This window comes from Arachis hypogaea, chromosome 3 (assembly GCF_003086295.3).
Source record: "Arachis hypogaea cultivar Tifrunner chromosome 3, arahy.Tifrunner.gnm2.J5K5, whole genome shotgun sequence".
Classification (NCBI taxonomy): Eukaryota; Viridiplantae; Streptophyta; class Magnoliopsida; order Fabales; family Fabaceae; genus Arachis; species Arachis hypogaea.
Window position 1 is genome coordinate 113,867,250 of NC_092038.1, and position 13,788 is coordinate 113,881,037.

Genomic DNA, 13,788 nt, shown 5'->3' on the forward strand with positions numbered 1-13,788 from the left:
TATAATAAGCTTCACAAAACACAAGAAAGAAAGATAGAGACACAATGTGTGCGCGAGACTTGAGTGTGAGTGGGCAGCGGCAGGATAGAGCATAAAGGTGACACGTGTCACCGACCAGCTGGCGTTGAGAAGCGTGCACACGTGGCTTGTGCTTTGGGCAAAGAACCTAAAAGAGAGAAATTGTTAAAGTAAATTAAGTTTCATTAATGAGATGATCAGGCTGGAAGCGACGGTGATAAACAATTAGACAAACAAAGCGTGATATGATTAAGAAAGAAAGAATCCGATACTTGTCTCACGTGCTCATCATCCTTACCGTTTAAGAACCAAGAATCACAATTTCTCTTTACCATAACTTCTCATACCAGACCAACCCACTAAAATACAAATAGGGATCAGAAATGTGGTCAATATCACGAAGAAAAAAGAGAGACCGTCTATACCCAAATAAAAATTGATGTTTTCATAAGGAAGCCATCGAAGGCTTTCCACAAATTGAGATTTGGCCGTAGAAGGATCGAATTGTATCCGAGGAACAGGGGAATACAAAAAAGTAATAAGAGAGGCACACAGACCAATCAAGCGTATCGGTCGTATTCTTGAATTTGGGCAAACGATATAAGTAGACTTAAAAACCACCCCCTCTTCCTTCCATGCATGTTTCCGTTTGCTTCTAGTAACTCCCGAATACGTTTTCCACCATTGTAAACATTATTATTATTGTTTCTCTTTGAATCTTTCGTTCCACTTCACGGTGGTTTTCTTTCTCATCACAATCGAATTTGTCAAGATCAACAAATAATAATGGGCAAGTTGTGGACCTTGATCACCCAACTTCATTCCCTTGCCGGGTATGCATATGAGCTTATCATTCTTCTATTCTATTCAACATAACCCTTATCTTTTCTTCATTTCGTGCATTCTTAATTATTATTACTGATTAATTTCTTGTGTGTGTTTGTGTTCACCCTTTTTTCAGGCCAGTCTTGACGTTATTGTACCCTCTGTGAGTATCTGGAAATTAAAACCGTACCATTAACATATAAACATCAATTTATTTATTTATTAATGAATTAATAACTTGTTGTGTATGCTATTGTGGTAGATATGCATCGGTGATAGCGATAGAGAGCACATCCAAGTTAGACGACGAGCAGTGGCTTGCTTATTGGATCATTTATTCGTTTCTGTCTCTCATGGAAATGCTTCTCCAGCCCCTCTTGGAGTGGTCAGTTATATAATATATCAGTATCATTGCTTCTATTTTTGATTTGCAATTAAAATGGATTATGAGCAGAGAATAGCATGCATGTGGCATATATATTATTGCAGGGTACCAATATGGTACGATGTGAAGCTATTGGTGGTGGCATGGCTGGTATTGCCGCAGTTCAAAGGTGCGGCTTTCTTGTATGAAAGGTTTGTGAGGCAGCACATTCGCAAATACATAACTCAAGGGAAGCACCATTCTTCCTCCGACGGTGCTACCCATCCCAAGATTAGTGCTACCCATCCCAAGATTAGGTTCATGGACTTCATCACACCCAAGAAAGTGAGCAACAACTTTCCTTATTTTTTATTTTTTATTTATTAAATTACATTCGTTAATTTCTGATGTAAAATTTTGAGATCGTGCGTGGTTGTGATTTTGTGGGAACAGGATTCATGAGTGTCATTGGAAGGAAGCTAGGTGCCAATAATAATGAATAATGTGAATGCTGTCCAGTGGATGCCTTTTGACCAACACTCAAGACTTCACGTTGATTCTCTGCGCTTTTGGGACCAGCTACACCTTTCATATAATTAAATAGAGAAAGTATAGGGAATTAGCTAATGCATGTCTTTGTAATCTTATCATGCTAAATTTGCTTTATTTTACTTTATTGTCACAATCAACATTTCATGTCCCTCGCCTTAATTTGTTCTTTCATCACATAGTCTCTACTATGCTCTGTTTTTACATTTGTTGTTTAATATTGTTCATCTATTTATCTATTATATCTATTATATATTATTAAGATCAGAATTTTTTAACTAATAGCATAATTGACGAGATATGTTTTTAAACATATTTTTAATTTATTTTATTTTATTTAATTAAAATAAATATTAAATTATCTAATACTTTATTTGACACATTAACAATAACTAATTAATTATATTAATTATTTAATTTAATTGAAATAAATAAGTTAATTTTATTTTAATTTATATTAATGTTTTGTCTTAGATATTTTAATTAATAATTTTTAAAAATATTATAACTAATTATTTATTTAATTTAACTGAGATAAATAATAAATTGTTTAATATTTTATTTGACTATGTTAATTATAACTAATTAATTTTTTAATTTGACTAGAATAAATAAATTAATTTTATTTTAATTTATATTTATTTTTTCATCTCATGTTTTTTTATGGATGCTTCTTAAAATTGGTATAATTTTTATTGGCATATTTATAAAATATTTTTTTTTATTTTTTTACTATTGAGGCAAATTAAACAATTATACTTAATTTATTGTATCAATTATTTAATTTAACTAATTCAAATATATATTATTTAATTTAATTTATTTATAAAAGATAGTGAAATAGATTATATAATATTTTAATTATATAATACTTTTTTACTTTTTACTCGAGTCATGAAATAAGATTGTTGTTGCACTTATACAAAATATTGTGATATGGTGGTGTCAGAAAAATTATTAGGTGCTATTGGTATAAACTATAACTCTTACACTACTGATTTATTAATTGAATGACAAATTATTAATGAGTATCTATAACAAAGTCATTTTTATTGTATATGACATATATAAATTGATTGAAGGAAATAAATCATTTTATTTTACTCTTAGAGTACCTAATAATGATTCTATTAATTGATTTTGTCTATCTTTATTTTATATTGAAATAATATATTATAAAATATATAATTTAATAGTTTTGTTACCTTTTCAAATTCAATCCTTATTCCCATGCCTTTATATATAGGAATTCTAGTAAAATATTATTAAAATTTTTTTAATTATCAGTTTGTTAAAATTTTTAATTATCGAAAATAACTTATCAATAATTTTTAAAAAATATATTTTTTTAAAATTCGTAGCACCTATATTTAATAAATTAAATTAAAAATAAATATTTTTTAATAAATACAAGAAATAAAAATTTATTTGATAAAATAATTTTTAAAATTAGAAAAACTATAATAGACATAAATATAAAAATATATATAAACTTTATTCATATATGAAATTATGTTAGACTTTTTAATTTTGATAAGTATAAATTAATATTAAAAATCATCTTAAATTTTAAAAGTGCGCAAGCACATATGGATAAATTTATTAAACTAAATTAAGTATAATTTGTCTAATATATCAGTTACTTAATTTGATTTGATGAGGATAAATATCTAACTATTTAAATTAATTTTTTATATTAATATAATAATTTATAATATAATTTATATTATTCAATTGAGTTATTAATTTATTATCATATTAGGAATAATATCAAAAATAAAATACGAATTAACTAAAGCAATAATATTATGCATTTATCTTATCTTTAACAATTTTGGTAGGTGGTTAAACTAACAAAAAAAAAAAATAAACCAAACAGTTTCTAGGTACAAATGCAACTACTTTAATTCAAGAATAGACAAAATATATTGATCAATTTTATCACATAATAACATTGGTCATATTACTTCGATTTCAAAAATGAATATGATATTAGAATATAATACAGGTCTAAATAAATTTTAATAGAAATAATTTTTCATATTTTTGCTATAATAATAAAGAACATAATTCAAAGAGAAATTTTATCTCATATTAGATTATACTTGCTCAAATCGGTTTTAATATAAAAATAAAAAATTTAAAAATTTTACTCATGAATCATAAAAAAATTACAAATTCAACTACTAATATTATTTAAAGAAAAATTTTAATTTTAAAAAGATAGGATTCTAACATAATATTTTAATTTAATAATAAATTATATATAATTATTAATGACTAATTATTATAGTTTGAAAACAAATAAAATTATTACTTATTAATTTTTATTTTTAATATTAAAAATAGTTAAAATTTAAATTTAATTAATTTTATAAAATTTTTAAAACAAAAGTTACTATGCATATTTTTATTTAAAAGATTAAAAACAGTATTTTATATTATTTTGTACCGCATATGAATACATTTATTAGTTACTAGTAATAATAAGGGTAATTTATGCTAATAAAATAAATAGAGATTAAAATTATATAGATGTCTTCATTAGAATTAGTTATATATTTTGTCATGAATATTTCTATATAAATCGAATCAACTTAATTCGATTTGCGTTATTTACATGTAAATCAAATGAAGTGATTCAATTTATTACTGAGATAACATATACATATAGTAAATTGAATCGGCCTTAGTCAATTTACTACTAGTATAGACTAGCAAGAGACCCGCGCATACGCGCGGATGGGTGATTGAGTTTATGAAATTAATAACAAAAATATAAAAAGAACATATAGAAATTGGATAATGATATGTTTGTTATATATATTTATTAAGTTTAGAAATATGATCACAATAATGTAACTAATAATTTTAAATTATGTATTGATTAAACATGTTTGACTCAACGATTATATGAATTGAGTAATCAAAATTTGTAATTAAGAGTTCAAGTAGTATAGGTACCGCTACATTGTATTTATTTTTTGAATGTGCAAGCTTTCTATCTCTCAAATCAAGGATTCATTATACAATTCTCTTCGTTCTATTGAAGACCTTAATTTCATATTCTGAGTTAAAGTTAATAACTTATATTCATGTCAATTGATGCATTAATAATATCTTGTCTAGATCCATTTGTTATCACAGGAAGAATTTGAATATATGATAATATAACGTAATACTTTTAATAATTTGATTTTGTATTTGTGAAATTTTTAAAGGTATAATTTTAAACAGACTTAGACTTAACTTAGTAAAACTTTTTAGTAAAATTTTTTGAAGAGATGCTTCTGCTTTTCAAAAGCATAAGCACCTCGTTTTGTGTTTGATAAATCAAAAGCTCATGTACTTATACTTGCGACTTTTAAAAGTTAGGGATACTTTTGATGAGTTATTATTCAGAGTGAATTACCAGTTCTATCCAAAACATTTGTTAATTTCAAGAAGAAATTCTCAAAACTCAAACTAAAACTCCAACTATAATTCATGATGTATAATTGACGACAGGATAATATTAAATCACTTTTATAAACGTTAATGATACAAATAAGACAATTTAAATGTTAGAAATACAAATAAGACTTTACTCCAAATGTTGAAAACAAAAATAATATTTTAATCGAATAATAAATATTGGATAGTGTTTGCATCATCATATGTGAAATTCACAACTAAAAGAAACAATAGCCTTCACATTTAACGTGATTTATCAATATCTCAACAAAAGTTATATGGCTTGTTGCTTACCTGAAATTAATTGAAGATGAATTTATAAAAAGAATCTAGTACTTTTAGTTTGTATATACATGGGTTACATTCATCATAGTTACAAAAAGTCAAAGTCGCTACTTTATGTTAGTGCCTAGTTGTCCTCAACCATCTATTACTTTTATAGGTTTAAAAACAGCAAATACACTATATTCTGAATCATAAATCTATAACAGTATATTAAATAGTATTTGAAGAAAAATTGTTGTCTAGTACAAAACAGTAAAAACAATAACAGAAAATAGAAATCCACTTGAATGTAAAACTATTCTGAAGATCTAAATTGTTACTTAATCTCATTGCTATATTATAAGAGTCTCTTGTAGCCAGCTTATAAACAATTTATTCATAATAATAGATCTCTTTGCACAAAGTATTTATTCATAATTTAAATCAATTAAAAGTAAATTAGGTAAATATTCAATCACCTAAGTTAGTAATAAAAAAAAAAAATTCAAAATTTAAGAAAACAATTTCTAGTCAAAATAAGAAGAAAAGTAAGAATTTGACAAATTCTATACAATAAAAATTGTAAAAGCATGAAATTTAAATATAAAATTGTATATGACTAACTTTTTTTAAATATAATATCCTCTTGGCTCTATTTTTTTTTGTATAATCCTCCTTGTTTTAAAATTCCATTACAAACTCACTTAACTGCAATTTGAACAACTTAGAATCAGAAACATAATATTATTGAAGTCAAAGCTTTTAAAGTCATTACATGATGTCAAATGATATAGCTTTCTAAAGAACGGTAGATAATAAACTATATAGTTTCTCACGATTTACTACACCGAATCCTACACTTAAAATAAAATGATAAATCCAGAGGCAACAAGTAATTCACAAAAAGCAAAAACATTATGATTTTTCCATTTCTCTTACTACTTAAAAGTGATAGACTTACGTTCACTACAATTGCATCGCCAAATCCAAGATTATGGGCTACTCATTAGCACCAAAAGTTGAGAACAAATTATCATAACAGTCACCACCACAAATAGCTTACAGATTTCCTTCTCAATCAGAACCCTACTAATGAAATTAATCGTATAAATATTATTTAATACAACTATTAATCATGTAAAATAATAAGAATTTTCACATTAGTAAAAGAGAAAAAAAGAGCTCTTATTTCTTATAAAAAAGAATATTATAAGATACACTTTTATTAGTTCCCATAAAAATTAGAGAATTTTTAGATTGTCAAAATAATAACCACCATAATAAAATAGTAACATTGTAGTGGAGCAACTGCAGTTATACTATCTTAAGATTTTAAGCTATGCTAAAATCAAAACATAAAACTCAAGAAGTTTCAAATTCTATGGTTTAACATGCTTATTTAAGTTAACCAAAATGCAAAAAATGTTAAACAATTTTTTGGTTCACTTAAAATTCATTTATAGCTTATGTAATTTATCATATTTTTTTAGATTTTTGATACAAAAACAATTCAAGAAGATCAGTTTTGATCCCACAATTTCTTTATCTATATTAAATGTTAAAAATGATGACAAAAATAATATAGGTGTTAGACATCAAATTTTTAGATACCATTCAGTATTTAAAAATTAAGGACAAAAATAAATTAAGTATCTAAAAGATATTCACATATTTGATTCACACTTCTCATAGAAAATATATTAATAACCAAAATACTTTAAATTAAACCCCAAACTCGATGACTTTATTTTTATTTTACATCATTTAAAAAATTCAATGTGTATAAGATGATACCAATAAAATTAAATTCACTTCATATTACTAATATATAGTTCAGCAGATCAAGTTAGTAGTACTAATTCACCACCTTCTCCTCTGCCATCTTCCTTTCTCACCCTTAAATAAGCCACCTTATTCAATAATATTCTTCAAAAATGCGTAAGCTTGTTTAACTTTCTAATAATAAAAAAACTACCGTTTATTATGGACAATTTCATTTATTACTTTCTCAATGTCAATTGAATAGTCTTAGAAAAGACCAACCGAAAAATAACACACAAAAAACCACCTTTCTCCTATGATATTTTAGCATTTTCTACTAACAAAAAAAAACTATCAAAACCTCTTAAAGTACTACGAAAAGAAAGGATTTGGATTTTCTAAATTTTGAATTTCACTTTAAAGAATAAAATATGATCTTTTATTCTTGAATAGTTTCTCTCTCATATTTACTCTTGGTCCCACCTTTGAAATAAATGGTGAGAGATCATACTTTACCCTCTAAAGTGAGAATTCAAAATTTAGAGAATTCAAATTCGAAAAGAAATGCTCACCAACAACAGGCCATTGAAGAACTTCACCAAATTGTGGAAGGAGAAGAATCTTTCCAAGATCTGAAATAAATTAACTATCATTTGTAAATTTCTATCGATCTAAAATGAGATGTTTCTCTTAGTACACAGGAGAAGCTTAGTTTTCATGTATAGTGAAACCCAAAATATCCAAGCAAGGGGGATTCACTATATTTTAGAAGAAATAAAAATATATATGTTTATGATGAAGACTTTTAATTGCTCTTTTAGCAAATCTTATACAAAAAGAATATTTGAAAAGAATATCCAAATTAATGTACCATGGATGAGTGCAGTAAAATGTAACCAATTTTAATTGAGATAATCTTTTTTAATGGCTTTAGTAAATTACAACAAATATTGAAAATCAAATTAAAACTGCCAGCAAGCAATAAAAAAAATATGAAATTGAATGGAAAAAAAATGCTTGGTCTGCAAAAATGTAGTAAAAGTACTTACCCAATATTAGCTTTTTGGCGTCACTATCTTTTTACAGAGCTGTTGCCTTAACACTACAACAGCAACACCAACGCCGTTGAGCCTCTCTTTTAATGGGTAGCAAACAGAACATAATAGGTATTAGCTCTTATGAAAGAGTCAGAGCAGTTGCATTCCTAAACAACAACACTTGAAAGAGCAACCACTTTTCACCTCACACTCTTACGATGGTAATCCCCAGTATGCACCACTGTTTCAGCATCTAAGAAAGAAAGAAAATTAATGATTCAAAATAAAACATTGGCATTAATTTCTCTCCAAAATTCACATAGATAAATACACAAACATCTTATGAGCAAGGGGATTAATTAATCACATACAATTATGAGATTGTTGCACACATATATTGCTACCTTTTAAAAGGGAAAAAGAAAAATTTTAGCAATGACTTAACAATTCGAAATAAGCATTGTTATTCACAATTTTCTAGAGCAATTTTCTAAATCAATTTTCTTTGACAACTTGAACTATTAAAAGAACTCAAAAGTCAAATAGATGCACAACAAAAGAAGGAGTTATTTTAAGTCATTTTAAATTCTTTTTGCATAAAACACACCTTCAAAACCACTGGAAACTAATTAAAAAATTTTATGTAATAGATTAATTTCTCAATGTCTCAATTTAGTAAGTGTAATAGTAGTAATAAGTACCTCCAATGTAAAATCTCAAAAGTTAGAGTTGATGCAGAGAGAGTGTGAATTTTGAAACAGTATCATCTTTAAAACATAACTGTGTCATCTTCCTTCTTGAGACCATCATATTAAATTGGAATCTCTTTGATTGGAGTGTATCTATTTGACACAAAAGATAAATAATTAATGAAAATCATTTATGAGCTTATCTTTTAAAAAAACACAAAAAAATGGAAGATTGATTTTATAGAAAAGGGTCTATGGATAAAATAACATACTTAATAAGTGTTTCAGGGTGAGCAACCATAATGACATAATAATGTAATGTAACTTGTCAACTGAATTGAAAATTACAAATATGACACTCCCAAACTTAAAAATATCATTAAATAATAAGTGCAATAATAATTTTTCCTTCCTGCAAGATTATTTCTTCTTCTTTTGCTTCTGATTCTCTTTTAGTCACTAAAACAATCACAAAGATTTAGACATGAAATAGATAATTTGATTGAAGAAGGAAAGAGAGAAGAATAGAATCCTCAATGGTTGGGTGTGGAAAAATTTTAGAATTTGAAATCAGGGGTGCACAAAATAATCATGTATTGGAGTTTCTAATTTATACTAACCTTTGAAGAGTCACCAGCTAACTTTCAACTGCCTCTCCTTCTTCTTCTGCCTTGACCGATCCATTTTTCTTTCGTAAGAAGACATGCAATTGAAGAAGCAGCTGAACTCAGAACCAAACGCTAATCTAAATTAGTGAATTCTGATTATATTAAAAAAAGATGGAAATATACATTAATTATAAGTTTTAGCCAATTTCAATTACTAATTCAGTAAAGCTATAAACCAATATAAAAAAGAAAAAAAAAGACTCCATGTTCAAGTAACTGCTATAGTCAAGACAAAGGTATCCACTGCTGGCTTGCTCTTATATTAGTCAGTAATCTATCACTTGAATTATAGTCATACAATAGTTATTTTGAAGTAGAAAAGGCTAAATTTTTTTTAATACTTTTGTAATTGAAGAAATAAAAATAAAAATATGGATTAACCTTTGAGTCACCGGCCAATTTCTAACTACTGTCCCTTCTTCTTCTGCTTTGACTGAATATTTTCTCCCTCTGCAAGAAGACCTGCAATTGAAGCAGCAACTAAACTCAGAACCAAATGCTGACTAAATTGGTGAATTCAATTATATTAAAAAAGCATATAGTAATATACGTTATAAGTTTGCTCAATTTCAATTACTGATCCAATAAAGCTATAAACCAATATGAAGAAGAAGAAAAAGGAGCTTTAGTAAATAACTAACTGCTATGGTCAAGATACAAGCATTCCCTGTTCTAATGTTAGTAAGCAATCTATTACTTGAATTATAGTCATGTAATAGTTATTCTCAAGTGAAAAAGACTAAATCTTTCCTATGCTCTTGTAATTGAAGAAATGAAAATAAAAATTATCAAGTGAATTATTAGAATTAGAAATTCTATGATACTTATGAAAACTATTTCCGTCAGGGTTTAAATGAAAGGAATCATCCAGTTGCAAATTCTTTTAACATTTACTTTCAAATTGTGAGTTAATTAGGATAAAGAAGGTCACTTTTATTAATATAAGGATGTTAAACCTTTTGCGAATAATAGATTCTGCTTTTTTAAACTGATATACCTCACTCCTCACTTAACTTATGTAGTATAGAGTTGGATATAAAGTTTTTATTTTATGTATAAAACAAACATCATATAACAACATATCCTATCATGTTCATCCACTTTATATACTAAAGAAAAATAAAAATAAAACACTAAACAAAAAGAAAGAAAGAAAAAATACTAAGCTATTGTGAGAAGAACTAATAAAATTTTTGGATGCAATTAATTTAATTACTCTCTCACAAAAAAAATGTGTTACAACGAAAATAAAGAATGTTTAAAAGAAGTTGTCAAAACAAAAAAATGAGTGAAATATTTCTTATGAATGTTGAATATCTTATCTCTTTAAAGAATAAAAATTTTAGAAATGCACACATATATATCCTAAATGATAAAAAGAATTAAAGTCATTTTCAACACAATAAAATGATTTAGAATTATATATATATATATATATATATATATATATATATATATATATATATGATGGAAGGAAATGGATAAACTTGGCTTTAAAGAATCATGTGTAGTAAGTAAATGTTACTTAAACAAACACACTTAAATTTCCTTTAAATGAGAAAAAAAAAAATAAAACACATGCAAATACATCTATACACAGAAAATTTATGCAATTGACATCATTACTCTTACATCTAATCACTTAATATAGTAACCTAATTTATTACCAGATGAAACTAAAGCATCCAACTCTTTTCTATTATTCTGTCCAACAAACATAAAAAATCTGCAAAACACGGGATAAAATATAAGGGACAGTAACATTTGCTTTAAAATATAGATATCAAACATTTATTACGGTTAAAATAAAAAGAAAAAAATTATTACTCAATAAAACAAAAAAAATTAACTAGCCATCATTAAGTGTAATCAAACAATTTATTACCAATCTTCAGTAAATAATTTCACAAAAGAAGATAACAACAATATAATAAGTAGTCAAAGACTTACTAAGTATACAGTATGCATCAATCACCTTTGCAGATTGGCATCGAAATCCCTTTCTTTCAAAACAAATTATAGGATTAAACAAAAAATATTAGCTTCTCCTATAACTCATTCAGATACACAAACTTTCAAACTATTCATCAAAGAGTAAAGAGACAAAAACAAAAAAGTGCAAGAAAAAATATCAAAGAAGATTATCCTAACACTAAGAATGTAAAAATAAGAATGCAATTTGTTTTGCCAATCTTTATATTTTCCATCCAAATTCACATCCTCTATATCATACTTCTTCTCTCCTTGTTTTAAAATTTGGGAGCAAAGAGAAAATCTTCTTAATTTTAATTATTAGTTAAGAAAAAAATTATGATAGCATAATCATCAATTTAAAAGATAGCAATCCTATTAATTTTTGGACATAATCATCAATTTTACATAAATTTTGTTCCAAACATGAATAGAACTCAATTCATATCATTCACAGAAAAATGATAAATTCAACTCAATCCATTTTGGCCTATAATTAACACCCAAAAAGAAAGGTGTTTTGAGAAAACATATTTTTTAAAAAATAAAATGTAATTTTGTTTTGAGTATACCTTGTTTTGTTTAAATCTTCAATGCTGATGTTAATCCTGCATGCCCTCTATTAGGCCTTGACCACTTTCATCCATCCACGAAAGGTCCATTCCTGCCAACTGATCATAAAGCAAGCAAGTATTATTAAATTGCAGCTAAATAATAAGCAAAGGTGACACAATGAATACACAATACCACCACAATAAAAATACTTCTCTGACAAAATAACCTCTTAGATTTTAGCAGCAACATGAAGTTCATCTTCTTTAATAAATTTAGTGAAGGATGAATGATCACACACTCACAAGGAATTTTTCGTCACAGACAGTTAACGAGAAAAATACAAAAAGTTAAAAAAATTGTCAACTTTGAGGATACTCAACATCATAAAAAGAAGAATTGAAACCAAATTTATAAAAAAAATAGAGAGAAATGAAAGATGGGGTATCGATAAAATAGGAGTGTACCGATTACTTGAGTTGGAGAGATAAAGCTTGAGGTCTAGGGGTGAGAGTTCGATACCCTAGCTCAGCCATTTCCTGAGTTAAGTCTTCTACTTCCTCTTTGTCCTTTAACATTTCTACTCGCAATTCTTCCTTGTTAGCCTTCAACTCCTGCACATCCAACGGGGTATGAAGGAATGCCGCCAGCGGTGCAGCGACAACGACTTCAGTATCGCCACGATTTCTGCCCTCATCTCCATCATATCTGAACCCACAAAAAGAATATTAATAATGCTAATAATAAATCCCTCAAAAGCTAAACTGAAACAAAAATTGTGAGTGAAAAGACCTTGAAGAGCATCTTTGGTGTGGTAGAGGCACTTGAGGATGTCATTTTGAACTCTGATTTCAAATGAAAAAATTACGCTCAAAATTTGGTGTTCAAATCCTTATTTGAAAGGAAAAGATCGCGCTCAAATTGCTGCAGAAGAGAGTTCTGCTTCATTACCTGAGGGACAATGAGTTCTCAATCCATTGTTTATCTTAATTATCTAATTAGAAGCTAGCATTTTCATTTTCTTCCCCTAAATGATAGTTTTGGGATTGCTGCCGGATTAACTCTCTTCAACTCATTGGACAAAGATCTTCTCTGATAACCTTCCACCAGGTAAAAAGATTTTGGCTTTTTGCTGAGTAGCGAAACACAAAAGAAAGAAAAGGTTCGGGAGACACCTGTCACTCTCTCAGAAATCATCTAACAGTGTTAAATAGTGTGTGATTTTACTGTTTGGCTAGTTAACCATTATATATTAATAGATTATTTCTAAGTTAATTATTTATTTATTTTTTATTAACTTTAAAATATAAATGTTAATAAGAAAATATCTCTATTTGAATTCAAATAAAATATATAAAAAAATAAAAACAAATAAGAATAAAAATTCAATTTTTGTGTTTTAGTTTAAATTCTAAAAAATCTATACTTTTACAAATTTATAAATTTAAAACGGAATAATAAATGATTTCTAAAGATTTATTAAAAATCATCTTTTGACTTATTAGCATCTAAAGAATTATTACCAGGACTTTTGATGTTGAAAAATTAAAGTTATTATAAAGTATAGTTCTTCAAGATAGCATAGGAGTTAAAATTTAAATTTTTTAGAGTCAAAAGTAACAAATAGTTATATAATA

The 13,788-nt window shown here is 26.6% G+C and overlaps 1 protein-coding gene across 1 annotated transcript; it reads left to right on the forward strand.

Annotated features, from left to right (window-relative positions):
* Positions 1-379: 379 nt before the first annotated feature.
* On the forward strand, positions 380-1,960 carry LOC112790949 (HVA22-like protein e). The gene is made up of 5 exons (XM_025833584.2): positions 380-851; positions 980-1,006; positions 1,106-1,228; positions 1,333-1,552; positions 1,661-1,960. Exons 1-5 carry the CDS (start codon positions 805-807, stop codon positions 1,667-1,669), a joined length of 426 nt encoding a protein of 141 aa, XP_025689369.1. The 5' UTR covers positions 380-804; the 3' UTR covers positions 1,670-1,960.
* The last annotated feature ends 11,828 nt before the right edge of the window (positions 1,961-13,788 follow it).